Here is an 11152-nt window from a genome sequence, read left to right on the forward strand (position 1 = left end):
TCACCAACTTAATTGTTGACACTCTTTTCAAAATCACTTGTATTCTTAGGAAATCAGTAGACAGGTACCCACATGTATTTTGGTGAAGACGGAGCTTAGTATTGTTACGTCTTATATTTTGTTGTATGCTTTTGGAGTCAATCAATGATTCAAATACAATGTAAATATTAAATTATCAATATATTGTTTGTAATGCTTTGATATCTATTATGCAATTGTTGTGATACTGTACATGACGTCATCCGCCCCGGACGTTTCCGCTGTTTACTCGGTTCGGGGGTGTGACATTTTTGGACCACAGTAACAATTTTCAGCTAACTACAGGGACAATTATTGTAGTTTTTTCTTTTATTATTAGAGTGTATAACAAAAGTAGCTAGAAACTTTTGAAATATATAAAATTACATGAAAGGCATCTTTATAAAAGATAACTGTGAAACATAATAAATAAATAGGGTAACTGTGGCAATTGATTAAAAAACTCAATAACTTTTTCTTAAACGATACACGCAATAGATTTTAGATTTGAAAATTTTTGTTTAAATCAAACGTTTTGTCAAAAACTAAAAGCTAAAAACTATCAAACGCTCATTGCTAAACACACCCAAAGTGGTCACAAATCACCAACTGTTTTATATTTTTTTTAATATCCAACTATTTTATAATTAACAAATATACTCTAATAAATTAAGATCCATTTTGTCACATATAAATCTCTCATTAATTTTGACACTTGTCATTTTGTGGTATTTTTTAAATAAATATTATTCACATGTTAGTTGTAGGTTATTTTTTCAAAATTTAAAATTAAAAAGTCACGTAATACATGTAGATATTATTTATTTCATTGTAATTTATTATCATATTAATTACATTTAATACATTATACACACACACACACACACACACACATATATATATATATATATATATATATATATATATATATATATAAGTATTATGTGACTTTTTAATTTTAAAAAGTGAAAAAAATAGAAACTGATATGTGGTTATTATTTATTTCAAAAATATCATAAAATGACAAGTGTCAAAACTCATAAGAGATTGACATGTGGCAAAACAGATCTAGCTTTATTAGAGTAGATTAATGTGATAGTAAATTGCAATGAATACATTTCTTCATTCCTTATTCTAAATCCTAATATTCAGGAAGGGATAATGACTTAAAAGGGTAATATATTTTTCGATTTGTACACATTTGGTCACTGAGTTTTTTTTTTCGTCCACATTTACCCCTTCAACTTGTTAAACTGTATACATTCAGTCCTTATGACCGGCTACTCCAGGTTACCCGGTAAAAATGACTTAATAGGGTAATATATTTTTCACTTTGTACACATTTAGTCCTTAATAATTTTATACACACTTAGTCCTTTTTTTTTTTTTTTGCAAAATAAGTTATTTTTTTTGTACTCATTCAGTACTAATGAATGATTTTTTAGTTTTTTCTCACGAAATCTTACGTGGGACATTCATTAATGAGGTGTATGGGGCTTTTGATGCTTATATCCATCGCGATCTCGACTACTTGGTTTCTTAGGTCATGTGTTCTGAACGTCATAACTTCTTCATATGATCTCAGATTTTAATGATCTTTATATCCATTCGTTCGTATTTTAGTCTACTACGACTTTCATTTAGATTACTCCTATTAAAAAATAATATATTTTTACTTACGATTTTTATATCCATACGCGGTGGCGGATTTAGTATGGTCCCGGTGTTGCACCGACAACATCTGTTTTTTCTGTTCGCAGTGGAAAATTTTTTGCTTTTTTTTTTTCGTTTATACCTATTTTCCATGTATCGGCAACACCTATTTAATCTTGGCAACACCTACTATGTATTATTGCATCTTCCCCTATCCATACGTTTTTTATGAATGCATGTATGTATGTTTTTTTTTATAAAATCGTTAGTAAAAATATATTACATTTTAACGGGAGGAATTTTAATGAAAGTTGTAGTAGACTCAAAAAATGAACACGTGGATAAAGATCCTTAAAATCTGATATCGTATGAAGAAGTTACGATGTTCAAAATACAAGACCTAAGCCAAACCACAAGACTTACGCAACCAAACAGTCGAGATCGCATTGGACATCAACATCAACAACCCCAAGCACCTCATCAATGATTGTCTCACGTAAGATGTCGTGAAAAAAACCTAAAAAAATCATTCATAAGTACTGAATGAGTACAAAAAAGGATTTATTTTGAAACAAAAAAATGTTAATGACTAAATATGTACAAAAATATTAAGGACTAAATGTGTACAAAATGAAAAATATATTACCCTATAAAGTCATTTTTCCCGGCTAACCTGGAGTAACAGGTCATAAGGACTGAATGTGTACAGTTTAACAAGTTTAAGGGGTAAATGTGGACGAAAACAAAACTCAGTGACCAAATGTGTACAAATCGAATAATATGTTACCCTTTTAAGTCATTATCCCATTAAGTAATTGGCATAATTATGTTACAATATAAACTGTTACCACATAAAAACCAACTTTTTCTTAGACATCATGTTGTTGTAAATATCATCTTAATTTCATACATATAAATAATTAAATATAAATGATAAATAATATTATTATCACAAGGTAGATATATTGTCGAATATGTTTTTAAAGAGATATTCAAATATGCACCAATATTAAATACCAAAAGTTAAATAAAATAAATTACATCAAGTTAAATAGAAATATTCATAACTATATATATTAACAATGTCAAACGATCTACATAAACAGTTTGTAACGGAAAATGATTTATGATTGTGAAAGCATCCAATAACAATATGTGACAGTTGTATATTTCTTAGAATATGACATATTCCGAAAGAAACTATTGGACTTTTTGTAAATTTTGCTAATTTTTTGCCACTTTCCAAAGAATGTTATTTATTTTGAGGGTAAGATGGTCAACACACAAAATTTGGAAGCATATTGTTTTATACATCCTTAATGTTTACTATTTTTTTATTTAATATTTTTTGAATCAACCCGTGTATAGATTGAAGTACTTATTTATTCATCATTTCGATCGTATTTATTTCGGAATTTTTCTTTAAAAAAGTGCTTAATATTTAGACCTTCATATTTAACTTTTTTTAATAAACTCGTGTAGTACACGGAAGTAGACAAGACAATGTGAATGCTTTATTAAGTTCCTCCTACACTTGGTCAAAATGCAAAGTCTTAAGATTAATGAAAACATGAGGTTAAGTGTTCGAACATTTGACATTGAAGAAACATCAGCATTTAAAAACTGGCTTTTGGATATAGGAGAAGGAAAGGTTGGTGGTTTAAATGACAGCAAGCAATTATTGATATCCTGGATGATCTTCTCATTACTGAGTTATTTAATCCTATTAGTTCATTAATTGAATTGCTCTATCCTTCTAATCTTCGAAATGCCAAGAATCCGGTGTGCTTTCAAGAAAGAACAATCATTGCACCGAAAAATGAAGTCGTTCAAGAAATGAACGATTGTTTGTTATCAATATTTCGGGGAGCTGAAAAATAATACTTAAGTTTAGATAGTCTTTGTCATTCAGATTATGTTCGCGGTGACTTTGATGAAAGTTTATACTCGATTGAAGTTTTAAGTGGTCTTAAACCATCAGGTTTGCCTATTCATAAGTTAGTATTAAAATGCGGTGTTCTAGTTATGTTACTAAGGAATATTGATTAGAAATGTGTTTTGTGTAATGGAACGAGACTATAGGTTATAGCATTGGGTAATCATGTTATATAAGTAGAGATAATATATTGAAGTAATATAGGAAACCGTACGTTTATTCCAAGAATGTCCGTTCACATTTCAAAGAAGACAATTCACACTGGTTATATGTTTTGTGATGAAAATGCATAAGAGTCAAGGACAGACGCTATCGATGGTGAGGTTATTTTTTAGACAACCAATGTTCATTTATGGACAATTGTATGTTGCATTGTTCAGAGTTAAAAGCATAGATGGATTAAAAATGTTAATTTTAGACAATTATAGCAAACTTAGCAATATAACATCAAATTTTGTATTCAAAGAAGTCTTTATAAATTTGTGATTCAAAACAATTATTTAAAATATGTCAATAGGTTATTTATCAGTATAAATTAAATTACTTATTATTCATCATTTTGTTTGTATTTATTTCAAAATTTTACTTTAAAAATGCTTAATGTTTACACATTGATATTTTATTTTATTTCTAATCAACACATGTGGTACATGTGTCTCACATCTAATATTTATTATATAAAGAACGCACGTGAAGTGTATTTTTTGATTCCGAAAAAGATAGTATGATTCAAAGTTTAATGTTATAGTTGGTAATGTTTATTTTTGTTAACTTAGTTAAATATCAATAATTTGATGTTATAAATTTTGGTAATTCATTGGAAATTGTGTGCTAACTGCCAAGTGATGATAGAAGGAGGCGTCCCTGCATAAAAACTACTTTTTTGTTCCAACCATAAAACTCTTATGCAAAATATTAATAATATTTCATAATAATTTCAGGAAGAGTGAATTATTTTGTAACGTCCTATTTTCACAACAAAATTTTCATTTTTAATTAAGGTAAAACTTCACATTTATAGAATCCAAGTTGAGAAAACCATTTGTTCCGAAGTACATTTGTTTAAAAATCAAAGTAATATATTAAACGTGGAATCTCCAGTGCTGCTGATGAATGTGTACAGTCACGCCTTCCCCCAAAATATCACACACCACAATATACATACAATGCATGCACACAATGCCTACAACACGAAGACCGGATTGCCCCCGGGCCCACAACATAAGACTGGAATGCCTTCTTGGCCCTCAGCTTATGACTGGATTGCCCCCGAGCCCACAACATAAGACTGGAATGCCCTCCCGATGTGTAATCCAATCTTATGCTTTTGGCTCGGGGGCAATCCAATCATATTATGTGGACCAGGTGTGCATGCACTGTATATGTATTGTTGTGTGGGGTATTTTGGGGGGAACTCACTAAGTTTTGGCTTACAGTTGTGGATTTCAATGTTTCCAAGTACTTCGGATGATCGGGGTAAAGCAAATGTGTGATCGTACACATCCTCATGTTGATTTATGTCTTGAGAGATTATTTTGATACTCAGATTTCTATGGATTTTTCTTAGAAACAATGTTTGTCTATTTTATGGTTTTATGAAAATGTCTTTTAAAAATGATTTTTTTTCATGGTTTTTGGAATGTTACATTGACTCCTTTATAGTAATGATGATAATAATCATCATACGCGAGACCAACCCCCAAAATCAATATAAAATCATTAAATACAATAAGTATTAGTAAACTTAAAGGGTAGAGTACTAAGACTCAACTAATCATGAACAAAGGTTATATGTACATGTATTCAAATCAAAGGATATAAAATCCATAAACCGAAAATCAAGAGTTTAACAATTCAAAATTCTACCAAAAGAAGATAATCACAAAATCCAATATCCAGAGTTTACTAACCCATCATCTATAACAAAGAAATTAGTATTCTGTAATTCAAAGAAAATATGAAACCTCCAAAATCAAAGAAACATCATAAATCAAATTTGGGTATAACATATCTCAAAATAAAATCAAGGATAAACATTGCTTAGCAAATCTTTACAAATCATCTCAAAACTCCAAAAAGGGTAAGTAAGAATTTAATATGCAACAATATGCAATACATGCATCTATTCCAAACCCTTGTCAATCTCAAGAAGTCCAAACTCCCCAATGGCTAAGCTCCCAACTCATGAATGGAATAACTGCCACCAACTTTTGTATGAGAAACAAACTAGGCACTTGGGTACCCATCTCCCCCAAGCCCATACAAAAGGAAGCGAACCTCTACTTATGCATAGTGAGGATTATCTAGAAATCTAGTCATAAGAAATCAATCTCGATGCATATCGAGCATCACTCAGCCAACCCATCCTAGCATGTATGCTACAAGTAGGATTCTCAAAACCATTTTCAATAAATAGAACTTGAGTCCATCAAATTATCTTTTCAAACTATGCATACATTTTCTCAAAAATAATATATTTCACAAAAATGATTTCATGAATGCAAATAAGTATCAATGGTAGACATATAACAAGTAAGGAAAGAAATAACACTATCAATTGAAATCAAATTCCTATATATATATATATATATATATATATATATATGATATCAACTTTAAGTAGGAAAACATCATTCATACATCAAGTCTGAAAATAATATAGGGACTTGTACTCACAGTAAAATCATCTCAGTTCAAAGCTATATTTATTAACCTTCAAATGAAATAAAAAGCTTCTAATACCTTCATTCTTTTTTTAAGAATGATTTGGGAATTCAAATGTCACTTATGAGTGTCAATAGATATGTCAAATTCATGAAAAGTGTTACATTAAGTCACTTAATAAGCTTTTAATTCCAAATGTGGAATTTGATGGTTTCAAAACATTCCTCGTGTTAAAACATGAACATAGGCAAAATTTGTGCGTGATTTCGAGTCTGCATGGTATGCTCTCACTCCCGCACGAGCCTCCATTAGGCCCGTCCATGATCCAAAGCACTAATAATTGGACTTAGGCCCGCTCGGGCTTGTGCTGTAGGTGCAAAAAAGTTAAAAAAATTACTCGTGTTACCCATTTACCATTATACTTTGTTCATATGGTCACCAAACTTTACAACTGAGTCTAAATAGCCTAAATAAGTTACATTATCATTATTTCATCTCATTTAAGTCATTTCTTAATCATGACTTAATGATTAAGACATTCCAATGTCACAAGAGCAATAAAGAAGGTCAAGTAGGCCTTAAACACCAACTTTGACATATATAATCTTAATAACTTCTAATCTCACATATAACCATTCTTTTTTTAACGGAAAATCTAACATACTCCTACCAAACTACACCCAATACCACCCAACTTCATGGAGGGAGGGAAATGTCTGATACCGTTGGGATCAGGGAAGGATCTATGTAGGTGTCCGGGGTAGCCCGTGGTACCCCTCAAATTTTCAGGCGCAATGAAAAAAGTTTTAGAATATTTTTCGTGTAGTGCAATTTTTTCGGTGTACTACCTTGAAGATTAACGTGTGCTACCCATGACATTTTTTTCTGGCTCGGCTAGAAGCCCTTTGGTTTACCCATAAGCATTCTAATCAATTAATATGTTCCTTACAAACTTCCAAACAACTTAATAAGCTCTTAGATTATTTATTTCACCATAGATTGCTCAATTCCATTGAGTTCATAAGTTGGAATTGATGATTCTAGAGTTGACACAACTCAACCTTCATTTTCTTCACAATTCATTTTCAATAATATGACTTTTCAACGTCGATGATTTAAAGCTTAACATATATTAACGTTTAGTTTTCTTTTCTTTAGTAAGTTTTATATTTGTTTCATTTATGTTACTGTTTCATACATTAATTTTTACTGTGTATCTTTTTATAAGCCTATTTTTTGTTTGGCTCATTCCTCACCTCAAACCACCTTGGACAGATGTTTTTCGTTGTTTTGAAAAGGGAAAATGACACATTAGCCCTACTATGTATTTCACATTTGCTCATTCAGTCCCTTAAGTTATTTTCAAGCCTTTTGAGGAAATAAACTTTGAAGTGACCTGTCTTTTTAGTCCCTGTAACCTATATTAGCAGGTTTTATGTGCCAGTTAAGCATTTTTTCATTTAAAAGTCAAAATAGTGAAAACTTAAAAGTCAAAATTATGACTATTTTTGACTTTGCATATAATCTTTCGTCTAAATTTTGCTACGTTTTGCCCTTATTCATGTACGATTCTTACCTTCTTCCAGGTTTTGGTTCCCTCTAAAATTGATTAGAATCTGTAGGCAAAGCTACTTACCTGTACTTTCCGTCGCTCTATTTCTCGATTTCGGGTACTAAGGTCCGATTTAGGGGATTAGGGTTCATTCTTTGCAACTACGCCACCAAAACACGACCTGTCAGCGGGCCAAAGACATACCAGAGGTATGTATTCCAAATATGTTGCTCCGCTGAGTCTGCTCACTTGGGTGCTCTCTCCCAATAACAATACTTTGAATGGGTGTCTTGCTCTTGTCGATCGCTCCACTTATTCTAGAAGCGAGGAGTGACCTTTGTCAGTAACAGGTTTGGACCTCTGTAACTCCACTAGTTACACTGTGAAAATCGACTTCAGCGGTGCACCATGGAGTAATTGTGAACCACTGTACCAGCGTCCTGATTCCATCACTCCAGGTGTTGATCCCCGGTGTCTGCTTTATACAGAATTGAGTATTCCGACGATGTGCCATTGTTTCCGACATGGTTATTGGTGGAAGCTAAAGATTTTTTGAATAAGTGTTTGCGAACAAATGTTGAATAAAGATGGACAACAAACCAACTTCTTCAACACCTATTTGTTGATTTGATTTCTGATTTCCAAAAGATTGTAAAATTTTCAAAGAATTCTCCAAGTAGCATCCTAGATCAAGGATTTTGGGACTGTTTTGAAGCGTCGGAGCCTTCACCACCGATGAACCGGTTCATGAACTTCACCAGCGAGTCTCCAGTGGTTAGGATAAGATAGTTGGTTGAAGGAACTCCTTCACGTTTGCCCATTTGGGTTGATGAAGATGCAAAACAACACTGAGTCTTTGGAATTTTTTGACTTTTCAAAGTCAATGATAAAAAAAATGGGCCGATGTCTATGTGGCAAAGGGGTAACTGGGTTACCCCTTCATTTTGTCCAAAGTGACCAATTGATCCGACAAAAACATTTTTTTTCCCTTAAGGACAAGAAAAAAAACTTTAGGACTTTTTTTTCTTTTCAAAATAATCGTATGACTGCCGTTTACTTTATCGTCGTTTTTCTTTCATTTCCTTGACCACATACATCTTTGTCGTTTACAACACAAAACAAAACACTTCCACACAAAACAACCTTTTGAAGAAAAGAGTGGAAACATGAATTTAAAAGAACACAACAATTCTAGTTGTCATCATCCCATAGCGCATGGCACCTGCCTTTGGAACTTGGAAGTACGTTCGAACGACTATCCTTAAGAGAGATTAGCATCTCCATGAATCTCCCTCTCCCTCAGCTGCCCCCACATCCTAATCCTTAACTGAAGTTGAGCCATAGCCGCTAAGAACCTCACCGTCTGAGCCGTCGTCAATATCCCCACCACCTTCGCCACTGTCTTCTCCCTCAAATAATCCGCACACCCAACCAAAAACTCCATATGCTCCGCCATTCTCTCCATTGCAGTATCCGCTTCATGAATCATGCCATTCACCTCCCTTCCTCCCATCCTCGCCAACGGCAGCATGGACGGCGCCAGCACCTGCTGCTCCAACCTCGCCAGCCTCTCTGCAATCGCATTCTCCTCGTCTTTAGTGTCCACCGTTAGCCTCTCCATCCTCTCCGCCTGATCGGAGCTCAACTCCACCCCACATCTATTCACGACACGGAGGGCAAGACCCGGCTTGAGCCCAGACAACCATAGGAAGGTTCGCTCATAGGAGCTGAGCCACGGGGGTAACAGAACAAGAAAAACATTCCGGCTAGAAACTCGGGCCTTGGCAAGGAAGTATTCATGGTAGTGAGCCATGACTCGGCGAATGAGTTGTTTGTGTTTGGACTCGTCTTGTTGATCTGGGGACTGAAGAATGTGGAGAAGCTGATGAAGGTAAAACTCCAGTTGGGTCACCCATTCCATGAAGAAGGTCTGGAAATTATCGGGTTGAGATCCGGTTGTATACTCCATATATAGAAAGGTTTGATTGATCTGCATTAATGACGGAGATGATATGGGGTTTAAATAGTATGCCCGATCAAGAATTGCTTAATCTGTAAGAATCTTGAATCAAAATTGGAGGGAAAGTAGCTGATGGAAATCTTGGATTTTTCTGATAATAAAAGTCTTATGCTTCTGAGGATTGTTTCTGTGTTGAAGAAGAAGACACGCTGAGTGATGATGATTATAATATTAATCCCACCAGACCGCAGTTACCCAGTTTCAGTTGGTCTCTGGTTGTATTGCATCATTTTATTTATTTGTCTATATTTTTTTTCTTTATCGTTGTACGTGAAGGAAAAAATTATATCTGAATATTACATCTTGTCTCTAGGAATAATGGAATACAGCAGTCAACTTACTATTTCATTGCTCAAAAAGTCCACATGCATTTTAAAAACCATGACTTATCCTTTCGTTCAAAACTTAGGATAAGTACTTTTCCGAAATAGAACTTCGTGATGAAGTTTTATGAACAAACGTATTTGTCTAATTCTTCAAAGAAATACTAAACACGCTGTCTTTTATAGGAACAAGGTTTTCATTTTATCTCAGGGTGCATTCATGGATAGAAAAATAGCATAATTTGACAACTGTGATTTTGAAACACCAATATTATGTTAGGAATTGAGACAGGGTACACGCAGCGGAAACACTATCACACACTCACAAACGAAACGAGAAAATAAAGCAATAAAGAACACAAAGATTTTACGTGGTTCGGATTCGGTGTAAATCCTACGTCCACGGGCTGCAACTAGATTTTCTTATTAACTTAATAAGATTACAATTTATAACTCTACAAGTTATATTTGATGCACACATTCTCTGCTACACAACACACACACACACACACACATATATATATATATATATATATATATATATATATATATATATATATATATATATATATATATATATATATATATATATAGGAGATGTGCCGTAAACTTTTCTTGATTCACACAAATTTGCCGTCCATATTGACAAATTTGCCGCAATTGAGAAAAAGGAGCCACCATTTAATAATTTAATATTTCTTGCCGTCTATTGTTTGACCATGCAAAAGATGCGTCCAAATAATAAACAATTGATTTGCCGACATGTACGCCATTCAATATTAAACAATTGAATTGTTTAATAATTGTCAAGTTACATTTATGGCCCTTGAACTCTTAGGAACTTGTCAATTTGTTCAGGACTCCATAAATCTTAACAATCTCCCACTTGGAGGATTGAACAAATTAGTCTTTCTCCGTCATCCAACTCTTAATTACTCCAGTAATCTTAAAAAACAACCAAGTCCTTCAAGCTTCCAGTTCCAAAG

The 11152-nt window shown here is 33.2% G+C and overlaps 1 protein-coding gene across 1 annotated transcript; it reads right to left on the reverse strand.

Moving 5' to 3' along the window:
- Positions 1-8916: 8916 nt before the first annotated feature.
- On the reverse strand, positions 8917-9956 carry LOC145157097 (protein ZW2-like). Its single transcript, XM_079076231.1, has one exon. The coding sequence runs from the start codon at positions 9817-9819 to the stop codon at positions 9085-9087; it is 735 nt and encodes a 244-aa protein (XP_078932357.1). The 5' UTR covers positions 9820-9956; the 3' UTR covers positions 8917-9084.
- Positions 9957-11152: the final 1196 nt, after the last annotated feature.

This window comes from Lactuca virosa, chromosome 2 (assembly GCF_052849685.1).
Source record: "Lactuca virosa cultivar CGN04683 chromosome 2, Lactuca_virosa_CGN04683_v6, whole genome shotgun sequence".
NCBI lineage: Eukaryota > Viridiplantae > Streptophyta > Magnoliopsida > Asterales > Asteraceae > Lactuca > Lactuca virosa.

What these genes read in the sequence shown, in the direction of transcription:
- LOC145157097 (XM_079076231.1), bottom strand. Translation starts at nt 9,819, where the DNA reads ATGCAGATCAATCAAACCTTTCTATATATGGAGTATACAACCGGATCT.